Source organism: Ambystoma mexicanum, chromosome 4q (genome assembly GCF_040938575.1).
Source record: "Ambystoma mexicanum isolate Mex_15411 chromosome 4q, UKY_AmexF1_1, whole genome shotgun sequence".
Lineage (NCBI taxonomy): Eukaryota > Metazoa > Chordata > Amphibia > Caudata > Ambystomatidae > Ambystoma > Ambystoma mexicanum.
Window position 1 is genome coordinate 1,263,352,654 of NC_090928.1, and position 18,113 is coordinate 1,263,370,766.

At 48.6% G+C, this 18,113-nt stretch overlaps 1 protein-coding gene across 2 annotated transcripts in view; it reads right to left on the reverse strand.

Moving 5' to 3' along the window:
* The window catches only part of LOC138468352 (solute carrier family 22 member 7-like), a 291,137-nt gene that overhangs the window by 12,809 nt on the left and 260,215 nt on the right, over window positions 1-18,113 (reverse strand). The window contains exon 9 of one of the 2 annotated variants that reach the window (XM_069608872.1): window positions 3,961-4,167. In XM_069608872.1, the coding sequence (XP_069464973.1) occupies window positions 3,961-4,167 (207 nt within the window). Of the gene's footprint in view, window positions 1-3,947; window positions 4,168-18,113 lie in introns of both variants that reach the window. The other variant, XM_069608873.1, reaches the window with a different exon arrangement.

Here is an 18,113-nt window from a genome sequence, read left to right on the forward strand (position 1 = left end):
AAAAACAAAATGCAATACTCCGCAGTGACCACTGGATGTCGGACCTATGCACAGCATGTGATTCTAAGCAGATTAACAAACATCAGAAATGTGCATACATTTCTGCACTCACACTTCTCTGTGTAGGTAAGCACATGTGTTTGTTCATGTCTGAAGGTTTGTGTATATATGTAGACATTTGTACATGCTCACGTAACTGAATGGGCACGCCTGTTTGCATGCACACACACACCTCCAACATGCAAATGCGCACTTCTGCATGAACACACATACAAACACACAGACATACAGACATGCATGGTCACTAAACTACATATCTGTGCACATGCCCAAACACCTTCCAGTGCACTCCAATACATCCCTGCATGCACACACTTACCTACATTCAAATGCTCACACACATGTACAGGTGTACACCCACATAGATGCATGCACACACACATACCACTTACACCTACATAGTGAGGGACCTAGATGGACATTTTATTTCCAGCTATATTGTCTACTGAGCGGTTCAGTGATACAATGTGGGCCTTTTCTTAATTTGAGCCGGGATGTTGGCTCTGCTGAGCAATGTCATGCTCCCAGTCTTCATTCTTTTCTGATTACCCTGTATCATTGGAGTGGCAAAGACTCTATCTAGAACTCCTCTCCACAGAAATCAATTTGGGGGTCATTTTGAGACATCATTTATATATTTGCAGATAGTTTATTGCTGTTCCCCAAGGTGCCCCTGATGATTACATCATATGTTTGATACCACTCCTTTACAGAGTCAAGGAATGACCTGGGTCCAGATGCTTGGGGATTGGGGGACTGACAGAGATCACATGACATTGGCAGAGGCGTATGGGATTTGTACTTGGAAAGAGGTGGTCTCAAGGTTCTTCTTTATGTTTTGCACTTCTTGCTGCATAATGCTCGCCTCCACGACATTAATAGAGTCTCAACTCTCTTTTGTGACTAGGGGCAATCAACATTATGTGAACCAACAAATCTATTGCATTTTGTTAGGATTTTGAACATGGAAACTATTTGGAGAGTAATCAATGCTTGTGTTGATTGACATAGAGAGGGTTTTGACAAAGATTTTTGGAGTACAGACAGATTGACTTGGTGAGTGTGGTGCCCCTTCTGGTGGTGCTGAGGGGCTTTCTGGGGAGTGTTATTATTACTTGGGAATGAGTGGGGTTTTGTAGAAGGCCCAATGGGGATCTCGTTTTTCGACCAAGCAGAGCCACAGCGACTGACAGCAGCGTGGGGGGAAGAGGGCGGCTATAGAAAGAGCTCTGCCACCCTCATGATAGGGGATCTGGAGGGAAAGCCTCTGTGCATGCTGGGAAGAAAGGCGCCCATGACAGTTTGCTGCTAGTGGAGGATGCTGCTGGTCTTCTCCAGGGGGTCCATAGGGAAGCCTCACAGCCACATAGCAGCCAGAGGGAGACAAACCTTTTGTTTTTGTGTAACTGGATGGGAGAGCTGATGTCGGAAGAGGCGCGCCATGATACCAGAAAGGGGCAGTACCAAATGATAACGGCTTAGGGCTCATTTTGCATGCAGTGACGGGAAGGAGCCGCATAATTAAAGATCAGTTATTCCCCATTTTGGAGTCTCATAGCACTCGAGGGTGTTCTGTAAGTAATGCAGGCGGCAATTGATGCAGGTGGTAATGGTTTAGTGGAGAAAATGTCCCCCACTCAAAAGCAGGTGGATTTCACGAGTTTCCTTTAGAAACTCTAAATTTGACAGAGTGTTAACTGTGGCGGTAATCCCATAACCATTCTTTTTACACACAAACCCCAAAGTCTTAATGAGACCCTCAGAGACCCCCTTCTCAACTACAAATGTGTCACCTGCTTTGGCTGTAAGTACTTTCATTAAATGTGCTTGCTGGATTTTGTCGATATATGTGCATCTGGATAGGTAAAGGGAGCGCCTGGAGACTGCCCCTGGGTAGTAGCGGTGTGCAGTATAAATCAACATAACATGGTACGATATGATATGCTATGATATGATGTGGCATTTATAACGCTCCTGTGCTCACGTGTTTCTAGGCGCAACAAGACAAGGACAGGTAAACAAGGAAGGACAAAATAACAAACTTACTAGGCCTTGTGTCATTCAGATCGCACAAGTGCGGGGAAGAGAGAAGGGGAGAAGTGCCAGGGGGGAGAGGAAGTGGGAAGTGCAGTTAACTCACAAGTGCAGCTAGCAGGTGGCTCATAAGTGCAGAGAGAAGGGACTGTAGGGTTGCAGATACAGACACTTAAGTGCTGGGGAGCCCGGAGGCAGTGCAAGGGCAACTGGACATTGCGGAGCCTGGGGCCGGGTTCAGAGGGTGACCAGGTGACCAGTACGCGGAGCAGTCAGGTGCATCAGCAGGGGAGAGGAAGAGATAAAGCGGAAGCAAAAAGGAAGGACTTGTGTTGCTTCCGGAACCTGAGGTGGCTCTGCTCAACTTTGAGAGAGGAAGGGAGGCTGTTCCAGAGGGAGGCCACAGCCGAGGAGATAGATCTGCCCCAACTCTCTGCTTGGAGAAGCGTCTGACCCTCAGAGTTGGAGGTGGATGAGCGGAGAGCTCGGGAATGAAGATGTTTTGGAAGAGAAAGTTGGAGGTAGAGCGGGACCAAGCCCTAGAAAGCCTTGTGGACAGAGGGTCTTGAAGTTAATCCTCATAGCCACTAGGAGCCAATGAAGAGATTTCAGAGCTGAAGAGATACAATCCCTGGGCTTGAGGCCAAGGAAAAGTCTTGCAGTCCTGTTCTGGATAAGTTTTCAAGGTCGAAGAGTAGTGGCAGGAAGATTTAGAAAAAGGCTATTGCAATAGTCCATTCTAGAGAGGACCAGAGCTCTGGAGACCGCGAGCTTCTGGGGGAAAGTGAGAAAATGAAGAATGCCTCTGAGGCGTTGCAACTGATAGTTTGACTTCTTAGAGACATCAGAGATGTGAGGAGAGAAGGAGAGGGTGGAGTCGAAGATGACACCAAGGTTCTTAGCCTCACAGGAAGGAGCAGGAAGAGAGCCCAGCGTGGGCCGCCAGAGAGAGAGAGAGAGAGAGAGAGAGAGAGAGGAAAGGAGGGAGCGGGTGTCCAAATAAGGAGGATCTCAGTCTTACTGGCATTAAGGCAGAGATCACTGGTGGCACACCATGCCTGAATTGCAGCCAGACAGTCTGGCATGAGAGAAAAAGCAGAGGCGGCTGAGAGGAGCCTGAAAGAGAGCTGAGTGTCATCCACATAACATTGAAAATTGGAGCAGAAAGTAGCAATGCAGTGGGCAAGAGGTGCCAGGTAGTGGTCGAAGAGCCAGGGAGAGAGTTGAGAGCCCTGGGGAACACCACAAGTAGAGAGAGATATAGAAGAGAGGAAAGAAGACCGCAGTTGGACCTGAGAGGGTCAGTTGGTGAGAGAGGATGTCAACCAGGCCAGGGCCTGATCAGTAATACCAAGGTTGTCCTGGAGACAATTGAGCAGTATGGCATGGTTGACTGTGTCAAAAGCAGAGGATAGATCAAGGAGAATGAGAACAGAAGGGATATTACAGTCAATATTGGAGAGCCAGTGTTTCCGGGTGTTCAGGAGAGCAGTTTCCGTGCTTTTGGCAGCTCCGAAGCCAGACTGGTGGTCATGGAGGCAACCAACAGATTCAGTATGCAGATTAAGCTGGGAGATGGCCAGCTTTTCCAAGAGTTTGCTCAGGAAAGGAGTAATGGAGATCGGGCGATAGTTAGCTGGAGAGGAAGGATCGGGCAAGGGCTTCTTTAACACAACATAACATAAAGTGATAGGTTACAAATGAGTGCAAATGATGCGTCCTAAGCAAATGTCAAACTAAAGATATATTTTATCTGCTAGCTTTGAAGAGCATTCTGTCCAGTAGCCGTTGGGGTGCATTGTGTTCAAGTGACAGTAAGTCTCACTTCGTTTCCTAAGGAGGCTCCCTCTTACCAGCCCAGCGTACCTGTCCCCTTCCACGTCTTCAATGGTCTCCGGCAGCTGCACTTGAGTGGTCTCTGGCAGTAGAAACGCCACACTTCCACACACAAGGGCCACGATGCTGAAAATCAGAGAGGGCAGCAGGACCCAAGAGTCTTCGAACAGCATCACAAGTGGTGCGGTGGCACTGGCTATCCGCGCCACAAAAGAGACAAACCCTAGCCCAGTCTGCCTGGAAAGAGGAAGGAAGAGGTATTTAGTATTGATACCGCCAGTTTACCTACCCCCATTCTTCAATACTTATTTACAAAAGCACAAAGCATGAATTTCCTCATTCAGAGGTTGACATGGGGGTGAAATAACTGGTGATAACCGAATTACCACCATTTTAAATGCACTGCCAAGTTCAGAGTTTCACAGTTAAAAGTAAAAATAAACTGGATTGTTTTGTGTGGAGGAAATTACTGAGGATAAACTGAAGGGTCCTCAAGACTCTGAATCATGAAGACCCTTCGACATACTGTGTGCTTATTGCATGCAGTCATGCGGTAACAGTAATTTCATTTGGCGGTACTACCAAACGTAGTACCGACAAACTGTGAGTGAGGACCCTAGTGGGCACAGCACCAATGTACTGTTGCCGCCCGCGGACATACTTGTACATCAGTAGATCATGCGTTGCACACGCCATGACTCCAGTGTGCACACCGCACCTACTCACTCTCACCTTACTTCTACCCTTTATCGTGGTTCACCGTCCTTGGTGCTGAGCGCTAAAGTGGTAAAAGGAGCAGATACTTGAATGGCTACTCAACAATCTGTTATATTTCCCCCCCACCACATTCCAGCAGTGCCCTGCAGAAAAGCATAAAGCACCTCTTCACTTGGTTGGCAGTATTACTCCGAGCAATACCGCCAAACTCTATCGCTGTTACTGCATGCAGAAAACGGTAGCTATGCACATAATTTAGAGTCAAACGGACCGAGTAGTTATTCCCCATTCTGAAGCACGATTGGAGTCCATTGAGGACTTGCGGTTATTGCACCGCATGCATGACCACATTTGTGCGGAGGTAATTACCTCACACAAAAGCAAGCAGTTTTTACAGTTGTGGTTGACTGAATTCCCAAGTACTGCCTGTTTTACCACTATCACAGCACTCATAATGAGGTCCAAAGTCTACATACCTTAAGGTGACCACCAACACGCCAAATCGACCAGAAGGTAAAGTCTGAAAATGTTGGAACCGTAACTGTGATTTATGCCGCGTACCATTGCCATTTGCATGGTCTCCAGCCAAAGTTGATGCCCAAACATTCAAACTATTTCTCTAATACAAAGGCCATCCCACAACAGATGAAACCTCAACCCACATTGCAAGCACAGCAACACAGAACTCACTTTAACTATAGCTTTGATGTGAGCTACCTAATACACAAGCTCATTCAGCAACTGGGCAGCCTGGCCCAGACCCATCCAGTGGAAGCAGAACCTCCAGTGGAACCTGGGTAATAAATGAGGTACAGTGGGTCATGCTTCTGACCGGTCAGTACATGCTTCTGACCGGTCAGATCCCTCCTGCTTTAAGCATTTCTAGGCAGAGTAATGCATGTCCTTGCTGTGCCCAAGTGGCCGCTGGCAGGTATTTTTTTCTAGTGTTCCACTTTAGTTCTATTGCATCCTAAACCCCGCTCCACCTTTCCCCTCGCCAAGGAATATCTGTAAGGGGCTTTGTTGGGCTGTGTTCCCACTTTCCGTCGCTTATAGCATTTCACCTTTTCTGCCATTGTTTTATGCTCTCTCCTCACTCTCTGACAACATGCTACTCACTCACCACTCAATCATGCATGGCCTCGACGCATATCATCTTATCTGAGCTTTTTTTGTTCTTAACACACACTCAAGTCTACTCTTTAACAATCTACAGCTCGTTTTGTAAGCTGAATGACACTGGAAGAGGTCCCTCCCGGATCCTCCTTAACACACACTCAAGTCTACTCTTTACCACATCTACAGCTCACTTTGTGAGCTGAATGACAGTGGAAGAGGTCCCTCCCGGACCCTCATTAACACACACTCAAGTCTGCTCTTTACCACACCAAGAGCTCGCTTTTTAGACAGGACGACACCGGAAAACGTCCCTCCCAGTCCCTTCTTAACACACACTAGCGTATACCCTTTACCCCACCAAGAGCTCGCATTGTAGGCTGAAGGACACCGGAAGACGCTCCTCCCGGACCCTCCTTAACACACACTCAAGTCTACTCTTTAAAACATCTACAGCTCGCTTTGTAGGCTGGAGGACACTGGAAGAGGTCCCTCCCGGCCCTTCCTTAACACACACTCATGTCTACCCTTTACCCCACCAAGAGCTTGCATTGTAGGCTGAAGGGCACCGGGACACGTTCCTCCCGGACCCTCCTTAACACACACTCAAGTCTACACTTTACCATATCTACAGCTCGCTTTGTAGGCTGAAGGACACTGGAAGAGGTCCCTCCTGGACCTTCCTTAACACACACTCAAGTCTACTCTTTACCACATCTACAGCTCGCTTTGTAGGCTGAAGGATACTGGAAGAGGTCCCTCCCAGACTCTACTTAACACACACTCAAGTCTACCCTTTACCCCACCAAGAGCTTGCATTGTAGGCTGAAGGACACCGGAAGACGTTCCTCCCGGACCCTCCTTAACACACACTCAAGTCTACTCTTTACCACATCTACAGCTCGCTTTGTAGGCTGAAGGATACTGGAAGAGGTCCCTCCCGGACTCTCCTTAACACACACTCAAGTCTACCCTTTACCCCACCAAGAGCTTGATTTGTAGGCTGAAGGACACTGGAAGAGTTCCCTACCAGACCCTCTTTAACACACACTCAAGTCTACTACCCTTTACCCCTAAAGAGCTCACATTGTAGGCTGAAGGACACCGGAAGACATTCCTCTCGGACCCACCTTAACACACACTCATGTCTACTCTTTACCACATCTACAGCTTACTTTGTAAGCTGAATGACAGTGGAAGAGGTCCCTCCCGGACCCTCATTAACACACACTCAAGTCTGCTCTTTACCACACCAAGAGCTCGCTTTTTAGACAGAAGGACACCGGAAAACGTCCCTCCCAGTCCCTTCTTAACACACACTAGCGTATACCCTTTACCCGGTGGGCAGTCATAATTTCGAAAAAAAAATGTTGACAGACAAAAATGTCGACAAAAAAATGTCGACTTTCGTTTTTTTAAATTATATATTTATTTTAGGGGTTCGGGAGTTAAAAAAAAGGGAAAAATTTAAAAAAAAAAAAAAAAAAAATGGGGGGGGTTGGGGGGGAACCCCCCCATTTAAAAAAAAAATGCATTGAAAAAAAAAGTCGACAATTTTTTTTTCGACATTTTTTTTTCGAAATTTTGACTGTCGACATTTTTGTTGTCGACATTATGACTATAAACCCCTTTACCCCACCAAGAGCTCGCATTGTAGGCTGAAGAACACCGGAAGACGTTCCTCCCGGACCCACCTTAACACACACTCATGTCTACTCTTTACCACATCTACAGCTCACTTAGTAGGCTGGAGGACACTGGAAGAGGTCCCTCCCGGCCCTTCCTTAACACACACTCATGTCTACCCTTTACCCCACCAAGAGCTTGCATTGTAGGCTGAAGGGCACTGGGACACGTTCCTCCCGGACCCTCCTTAACACACACTCAAGTCTACTCTTTACCACATCTACAGCTAGCTTTGTAGGCTGAAGGACACTGGAAGAGGTCCCTCCCGGTCCCTCCTTAACACACACTCAAGTCTACTCTTTACTCCACCAAGAGCTCGCTTTGTAGGCTGAAGGACACTGGAAGAGGTCCCTCCCAGACCCTCCTTAACACACACTCAAGTCTACTACCCTTTACCTCACCAAGAGCTCACATTGTAGGCTGATACACACCGGAAGACGTTCCTCCCGGACTCTCCTTAACACACGCTCAAGTCTACTCTTTTCCCCACCAAGAGCTCGCTTTGTAGGCTGAAGGACACTGGAAGAGGTCCCTCCCGGACCCTCTTCAATACACACTCATTGAAGAGTTTACCACATCTACAGCTCGCTTTGTAGGCTGAATGACACTGGAAGAGGTCCCTCCCGACCCTCCTTAACACACACTCAAGTCTACTCTTTAACAATCTACAGCTCGTTTTGTAAGCTGAATGACACTGGAAGAGGTCCCTCCCGGATCCTCCTTAACACACACTCAAGTCTGCTCTTTACCACACCAAGAGCTCGCTTTTTAGACAGAAGGACACCGGAAAACGTCCCTCCCAGTCCCTTCTTAACACACACTAGCGTATACCCTTTACCCCACCAAGAGCTCGCATTGTAGGCTGAAGGACACCGGAAGACGTTCCTCCCGGACCCTCCTTAACACACACTCAAGTCTACTCTTTAAAACATCTACAGCTCGCTTTGTAGGCTGGAGGACACTGGAAGAGGTCCCTCCCGGCCCTTCCTTAACACACACTCATGTCTACCCTTTACCCCACCAAGAGCTTGCATTGTAGGCTGAAGGGCACCGGGACACGTTCCTCCCGGACCCTCCTTAACACACACTCAAGTCTACACTTTACCATATCTACAGCTCGCTTTGTAGGCTGAAGGACACTGGAAGAGGTCCCTCCTGGACCTTCCTTAACACACACTCAAGTCTACCCTTTACCCCACCAAGAGCTTGCATTGTAGGCTGAAGGACACCGGAAGAAGTTCCTCCCGGACCCTCCTTAACACACACTCAAGTCTACTCTTTACCACATCTACAGCTCGCTTTGTAGGCTGAAGGATACTGGAAGAGGTCCCTCCCAGACTCTACTTAACACACACTCAAGTCTACCCTTTACCCCACCAAGAGCTTGCATTGTAGGCTGAAGGACACCGGAAGACGTTCCTCCCGGACCCTCCTTAACACACACTCAAGTCTACTCTTTACCACATCTACAGCTCGCTTTGTAGGCTGAAGGATACTGGAAGAGGTCCCTCCCGGACTCTCCTTAACACACACTCAAGTCTACCCTTTACCCCACCAAGAGCTTGATTTGTAGGCTGAAGGACACTGGAAGAGTTCCCTACCAGACCCTCTTTAACACACTCAAGTCTACTACCCTTTACCCCTAAAGAGCTCACATTGTAGGCTGAAGGACACCGGAAGACATTCCTCTCGGACCCACCTTAACACACACTCATGTCTACTCTTTACCACATCTACAGCTCACTTTGTAAGCTGAATGACAGTGGAAGAGGTCCCTCCCGGACCCTCATTAACACACACTCAAGTCTGCTCTTTACCACACCAAGAGCTCGCTTTTTAGACAGAAGGACACCGGAAAACGTCCCTCCCAGTCCCTTCTTAACACACACTAGCGTATACCCTTTACCCGGTGGGCAGTCATAATTTCGAAAAAAAAATGTCGACAGACAAAAATGTCGACAAAAAAATGTCGAAAAAAAAAATGTCGACTTTCGTTTTTTTTAATTATATATTTATTTTAGGGGTTCGGGAGTTAAAAAAAAGGGAAAAATTAAAAAAAAAATAAAAAAGGGGGGTTGGGGGGAACCCCCCCATTTAAAAAAAAATGCATTGAAAAAAAGTCGACAATTTTTTTTTCGACATTTTTTTTTCGAAATTTTGACTGTCGACATTTTTGTTGTCGACATTATGACTATAAACCCCTTTACCCCACCAAGAGCTCGCATTGTAGGCTGAAGAACACCGGAAGACGTTCCTCCCGGACCCACCTTAACACACACTCATGTCTACTCTTTACCACATCTACAGCTCACTTTGTAAGCTGAATGACAGTGGAAGAGGTCCCTCCCGGACCCTCATTAACACACACTCAAGTCTACTCTTTAAAACATCTACAGCTCGCTTTGTAGGCTGAAGGACACTGGAAGAGGTCCCTCCTGGACCTTCCTTAACACACACTCATGTCTACCCTTTACCCCACCAAGAGCTTGCATTGTAGGCTGAAGGACACCGGAAGAAGTTCCTCCCGGACCCTCCTTAACACACACTCAAGTCTACTCTTTACACATCTACAGCTCGCTTTGTAGGCTGAAGGATACTGGAAGAGGTCCCTCCCGGACTCTACTTAACACACACTCAAGTCTACCCTTTACCCCACCAAGAGCTTGCATTGTAGGCTGAAGGACACCGGAAGACGTTCCTCCCGGACCCTCCTTAACACACACTCAAGTCTACTCTTTACCACATCTACAGCTCGCTTTGTAGGCTGAAGGATACTGGAAGAGGTCCCTCCCGGACTCTCCTTAACACACACTCAAGTCTACCCTTTACCCCACCAAGAGCTTGATTTGTAGGCTGAAGGACACTGGAAGAGTTCCCTACCAGACCCTCTTTAACACACACTCAAGTCTACTATCCTTTACCCCACCAAGAGCTCACATTGTAGGCTGATAGACACCGGAAGACATTCCTCTCAGACCCAACTTAACACACACTCAGGTCTACTCTTTACCACATCTACAGCTCGCTTTGTAAGCTGAATGACACTGGAAGAGGTCTCTCCCGGATCCTCTTTAACATACACTCAAGTCTACCCTTTACCCCAACAAGAGCTCACATTGTAGGCTGATAGACACCGGAAGACATTCCTCTCGGACCCACCTTAACACACACTCATGTCTACTCTTTACCACATCTACAGCTCGCTTTGTAAGCTGAATGACACTGGAAGAGGTCCCTCCCGGATCCTCCTTAACACACACTCAAGTCTACTCTTTACCACATCTACAGCTCACTTTGTAAGCTGAATGACAGTGGAAGAGGTCCCTCCAGGACCCTCATTAACACACACTCAAGTCTGCTCTTTACCACACCAAGAGCTCGCTTTTTAGACAGAAGGACACCGGAAAACGTCCCTCCCAGTCCCTTCTTAACACACACTAGCGTATACCCTTTACCCCACCAAGAGCTCGCATTGTAGGCTGAAGGACACCGGAAGACGTTCCTCCCGGACCCTCCTTAACACACACTCAAGTCTACTCTTTAACACATCTACAGCTCGCTTTGTAGGCTGGAGGACACTGGAAGAGGTCCCTCCTGGACCCTCTTTAACAAACACCCAAGTCTACTACCCTTTACCCCACCAAGAGCTCGCATTGTAGGCTGATAGACACTGGAAGAGGTCCCTCCCAGACCCTCCTTAACACACACACAAGTCTACCCTTTACCTCACCAAGAGCTCACATTGTAGGCTGATACACACCGGAAGACGTTCCTCCCGGACTCTCCTTAACATACGCTCAAGTCTACTCTTTTCCCCACCAAGAGCTCGCTTTGTAGGCTGAAGGACACTGGAAGAGGTCCCTCCCGGACCCTCTTCAACACACACTCAAGTCTACTCTTTACCACATCTACAGCTCGCTTTGTAGGCTGACTGACACTGGAAGAGGTCCCTCCCGACCCTCCTTAACACACACTGAAGTCTACTCTTTACCACATCTACAGCTCGCTTTGTAGGCTGAAGGACAGTGGAAGAGGTCCCTCCCGGCCCTTCCTTAACACACACTCAAGTCTACCCTTTACCCCAACAAGAGCTTGCATTGTAGGCTGAAGGACACCGGAAGACGTTCCTCCCGGACCCACCTTAACACACACTCAAGTCTACTCTTCACCACATCTACAGCTCCCTTTGTAGGCTGAAGGAAACTGGAAGAGGTCCCTCCAGGACCCTCCTTAACACACACTCAAGTCTACCCTTTACCCCACCAAGAGCTTGCTTTGTAGGCTGAAGGACACTGGAAGAGGTCCCTACCAGACCCTCTTTAACACACACTCATGTCTACTCTTTACAACATCTACAGCTTGCTTTGTAGGCTGAATGACACTGGAAGAGGTCCCTCCCGGATCCTCCTTAACACACACTCAAGTCTACTCTTTACCACATCTACAGCTCGCTTTGTAGGCTGAATGACACTGGAAGAGGTCCCTACCGGACTCTCCTTAAAACACACTCAAGTCTACCCTTTACCCCACCAAGAGCTTGCTTTGTAGTGTGAAGGACACTGGAAGAGGTCCTTACCAGACCCTATTTAACACACACTCAAGTCTACTACCCTTTACCCCACCAAGAGCTCACATTGTAGGCTGAAGGACAACGGAAGACATTCCTCTCGGACCCTCCTTCACACACACTCAAGTCTACTCTTTAACACATCTACAGCTCTCTTTGTAGGCTGAAGGACACTGGAAGAGGTCCCTCCTGGATCTTCCTTAACACACACTCAAATCTACCCTTTACCCCACCAAGAGCTTGCATTGTAGGCTGAAGGACACCGGAAGACGTTCCTCCCGGACCCACCTTAACACACACTCAAGTCTACTCTTCACCACATCTACAGCTCACTTTGTAGGCTGAAGGAAACTGGAAGAGGTCCCTCCAGGACCCTCCTTAACACACACTTAAGTCTACCCTTTACCCCACCAAGAGCTTGCTTTGTAGGCTGAAGGACACTGGAAGAGGTCCCTACCAGACCCTCTTTAACACACACTCATGTCTACTCTTTACAACATCTACAGCTTGCTTTGTAGGCTGAATGACACTGGAAGAGGTCCCTCCCGGATCCTCCTTAACACACACTCAAGTCTACTCTTTACCACATCTACAGCTCGCTTTGTAGGCTGAATGACACTGGAAGAGGTCCCTACCGGACTCTCCTTAAAACACACTCAAGTCTACCCTTTACCCCACCAAGAGCTTGCTTTGTAGTGTGAAGGACACTGGAAGAGGTCCTTACCAGACCCTATTTAACACACACTCAAGTCTACTACCCTTTACCCCACCAAGAGCTCACATTGTAGGCTGAAGGACAACGGAAGACATTCCTCTCGGACCCTCCTTCACACACACTCAAGTCTACTCTTTAACACATCTACAGCTCTCTTTGTAGGCTGAAGGACACTGGAAGAGGTCCCTCCTGGACCTTCTTTAACACACACTCAAGTCTACCCTTTACCCCACCAAAAGCTCACATTGTAGGCTGATAGACACCGGAAGACGTTCCTCCCAGACCCTCTTTAACACACACTCAAATCTATTCTTTACCAAACCAAGAGCTTGCTTTGTAGGCTGAAGGACACTGGAAGAGGTCCCTCCCAGACTCTCCTTAACACACACTCATGTCTACTCTTTACAGCATCTACAGCTTGCTTTGTAGGCTGATAGACACTGGAAAAGGTTCCTCCCGGACCCTCTTTAACAGACACTCAAGTCTACTCTTTACCACACCAAGAGCTCACTTTTTAGACTGAAGGACACCGGAAAATGTCCCTCCTTAACACACACTAGAGTATACCCTTTACGCCACCAAGAGCTCGCATTGTAGGCTGAAGGACACCGGAAGACGTTCCTCCCAGACCCTCCTTAAACACACACTCAAGTCTACTCTTTACCAAATTTACAGCTCGCTTTGTAGGCTGAAGGACACTGGAAGAGGTCCCTCCCGGTCCCTCCTTAACACACACACAAGTCTACTCTTTACTCCACCAAGAGCTCGCTTTGTAGGCTGAAGGACACTGGAAGAGGTCCCTCCTGGACCCTCTTTAACACACACTCAAGTCTACTACCCTTTACCCAACCAAGAGCTCGCATTGTAGGCTGAAAGACACTGGAAGACGTTCCTCCTGGACTCTCCTTAACACACGCTCAAGTCTACTCTTTACCCCACCAAGAGATCGCTTTGTAGGCTTAAGGACACTGGAAGAGGTCCCCCCCAAACCCTCCTTAACACACACTCAAGTCTACTCTTTACAACATCTACAGCTTGCTTTGTAGGCTGAAAGACACTGGAAGAGGTCCCTCCCGGACCCTCTTCAACACACTCCCAAGTCTACTCTTTACCACATCTACAGCTCGCTTTGTAGGCTGAAGGACAGTGGAAGAGGTCCCTCCCGGCCCTTCCTTAACACACACTCAAGTCTACCCTTTACCCCACCAAGAGCTTGCATTGTAGGCTGAAGGACACCGAAAGATGTTCCTCCCGGACCCTCCTTAACACACACTCAAATCTACTGTTTACTACATCTACAGCTCGCTTTGTAGGCTGAAGGACACTGGAAGAGGTCCCTCCTGGACCCTCTTTAACACACACTCAAGTCTACTACCCTTTACCCAACCAAGATCTCGCATTGTAGGCTGAAAGACACTGGAAGACGTTCCTCCTGGACTCTCCTTAACACACGCTCAAGTCTACTCTTTACCCCACCAAGAGATCGCTTTGTAGGCTTAAGGACACTGGAAGAGGTCTCTCCTGAACGGTTCTTAACACAGACCTGTGTCTACTGTTTATGAGATCTACAGCTCGCTTTGCAGGCTGAAAGACACTGGAAGAAGTCCCTCCCGGGCCCTCCTTAACACAAACTCAAGTCTACCTTTTACCCCACCAAGAGCTCGCCTTGTAGACTAAAGCACACCGGAAGATGTCCCACCCGGACCCTCATTAATACACACTCAAGTCTACTCTTCACCACATCTACAGCTCACTTTGTAGGCTGAAGGATACTGGAAGAGGTCCTTCCAGGACCCTCCTTAACACACACTCAAGTCTACCCTTTACCCCACCAAGAGCTCGCTTTGTAGGCTGAAGAACACTGGAAGAGGACCCTACCAGACCCTCTTTAACACACACCCAAGTCTACTACCCTTTACCCCACCAAGAGCTCGCATTGTAGGCTGATAGACACCGGAAGACGTTCCTCCCGGACCCTCCTTAACACACACTCAAGTCTACTCTTTACCAAACCAAGAGCTTGCTTTGTAGGCTGAAGGACACCGGAAGACGTCCCTCCCGGACCCTCATTAACACACACTCAAGTCTACTACCCTTTACCCCACCAAGAGCTCGTATTGTAGGCTGAAGGACACCGGAAGACGTTCCTCCCAGACCCTCCTTAACACACACTCATGTCTACTCTTTACAACATCTACAGCTTGCTTTGTAGGCTAAATGACACTGGAAGAGGTCCCTCCCGGATCCTCCTTAACACACACTCAAGTCTACTCTTTACCAAATCTACAGCTCGCTTTGTAGGCTGAAGGACACTGGAAGAAGTGCCTCCCGGACCCTCCTTAACACATACTCAAGTCTACTCTTTACCACACCAAGAGCTCGCTTTTTAGACTGAAGGACATTGGAAAACGTCCCTCCCAGACCCTGCTAAACACACACTAGAGTATACCCTTTACCCCACCAAGAGCTCGCATTGTAGGCTGATACACTGGAAGAGGTCCCTCCCACACCCTCCTTAACACACACTCAAGTCTACCCTTTACCCCACCAAGAGCTCACATTGTAGGCTGATAGACATCGGAAGATGTTCCTCCCAGACCCTCTTCAACACACACTCAAGTCGTCTCTTTACCACATCTACAGCTCGCTTTGTAGGCTGAATGACACTAAAAGAGGTCCCTCCCGGACCCTCCTTAACACACACTCAAGTCTACCCTTTACCCCACCAAGAGCTCGCTTTGTAGGCTGAAGAACACTGGAAGAGGACCCTACCAGACCCTCTTTAACACACACCCAAGTCTACTACCCTTTACCCCACCAAGAGCTCGCATTGTAGGCTGATAGACACCGGAAGACGTCCCTCCCGGACCCTCATTAACACACACTCAAGTCTACTACCCTTTACCCCACCAAGAGCTCGCATTGTAGGCTGAAGGACACCGGAAGACGTTCCTCCCAGACCCTCCTTAACACACACTCATGTCTACTCTTTACAACATCTACAGCTTGCTTTGTAGGCTAAATGACACTGGAAGAGGTCCCTCCCGGATCCTCCTTAACACACACTCAAGTCTACTCTTTACCAAATCTACAGCTCGCTTTGTAGGCTGAAGGACACTGGAAGAAGTGCCTCCCGGACCCTCCTTAACACATACTCAAGTCTACTCTTTACCACACCAAGAGCTCGCTTTTTAGACTGAAGGACATTGGAAAACGTCCCTCCCAGACCCTGCTAAACACACACTAGAGTATACCCTTTACCCCACCAAGAGCTCGCATTGTAGGCTGATACACTGGAAGAGGTCCCTCCCACACCCTCCTTAACACACACTCAAGTCTACCCTTTACCCCACCAAGAGCTCACATTGTAGGCTGATAGACATCGGAAGATGTTCCTCCCAGACCCTCTTCAACACACACTCAAGTCGTCTCTTTACCACATCTACAGCTCGCTTTGTAGGCTGAATGACACTAAAAGAGGTCCCTCCCGGACCCTCCTTAACACACACTCAAGTCTACCCTTTACCCCACCAAGAGCTCGCTTTGTAGGCTGAAGAACACTGGAAGAGGACCCTACCAGACCCTCTTTAACACACACCCAAGTCTACTACCCTTTACCCCACCAAGAGCTCGCATTGTAGGCTGATAGACACCGGAAGACGTTCCTCCCGGACCCTCCTTAACACACACTCAAGTCTACTCTTTACCAAACCAAGAGCTTGCTTTGTAGGCTGAAGGACACCGGAAGACGTCCCTCCCGGACCCTCATTAACACACACTCAAGTCTACTACCCTTTACCCCACCAAGAGCTCGTATTGTAGGCTGAAGGACACCGGAAGACCTTCCTCCCAGACCCTCCTTAACACACACTCATGTCTACTCTTTACAACATCTACAGCTTGCTTTGTAGGCTAAATGACACTAAAAGAGGTCCCTCCCGGACCCTCCTTAACACACACTCAAGTCTACCCTTTACCCCACCAAGAGCTCGCTTTGTAGGCTGAAGAACACTGGAAGAGGACCCTACCAGACCCTCTTTAACACACACCCAAGTCTACTACCCTTTACCCCACCAAGAGCTCGCATTGTAGGCTGATAGACACCGGAAGACGTTCCTCCCGGACCCTCCTTAACACACACTCAAGTCTACTCTTTACCAAACCAAGAGCTTGCTTTGTAGGCTGAAGGACACCGGAAGACGTCCCTCCCGGACCCTCATTAACACACACTCAAGTCTACTACCCTTTACCCCACCAAGAGCTCGTATTGTAGGCTGAAGGACACCGGAAGACCTTCCTCCCAGACCCTCTTCAACACACACTCAAGTCGTCTCTTTACCACATCTACAGCTCGCTTTGTAGGCTGAATGACACTAAAAGAGGTCCCTCCCGGACCCTCCTTAACACACACTCAAGTCTACCCTTTACCCCACCAAGAGCTTGCTTTGTAGGGTGAAGGACACTGGAAGAGGTCCCTCCTGGACCTTCTTTAACACACACTCAAGTCTACCCTTTACCCCACCAAGAGCTCACATTGTAGGCTGATAGACACCGGAAGACGTTCCTCCCGGACCCTCCTTAACACACACTCAAATCTACTCTTTACCAAACCAAGAGCTTGCTTTGTAGGCTGAAGGACACTGGAAGAGGTCCCTCCCCGACCCTCCTTAACACACACTCAAGTCTACTCTTTACCACATCTACAGCTCGCTTTGTAGGCTGAAGGACAGTGGAAGAGGTCCATCCCGGCCCTTCCTTAACACACACTCAAGTCTACCCTTTACCCCACCAAGAGCTTGCATTGTAGGCTGAAGGACACCGAAAGATGTTCCTCCCGGACCCTCCTTAACACACACTCAAGTCTACTGTTTACGACATCTACAGCTCGCTTTGCAGGCTTAAGGACACTGGAAGAGGTCCCTCCCAGACCCTCCTTAACACACTCAAGTCTACCCTTTACCTCACCAAGAGCTCACATTGTAGGCTGATACACACCGGAAGACGTTCCTCCCGGACTCTCCTTAACACACGCTCAAGTCTACTCTTTTCCCCACCAAGAGCTCGCTTTGTAGGCTGAAGGACACTGGAAGAGGTCCCTCCCGACCCTCCTTAACACACACTCAAGTCTACTCTTTACCACATCTACGGCTCGCTTTGTAGGCTGAATGACACTGGAAGAGGTCCCTCCCGACCCTCCTTAACACACACTCAAGTCTACTCTTTACCACATCTACAGCTCGCTTTGTAGGCTAAAGGACACTGGAAAAGGTCCCTCCCGGACCCTTCATAACACACATTCAAGTGTACTCTTTACCATATCTACAGCTCGCTTTGTAGGCTGCATGACACCGGAAGACGTCCCTCCCGGGCCCTCCTTAATAC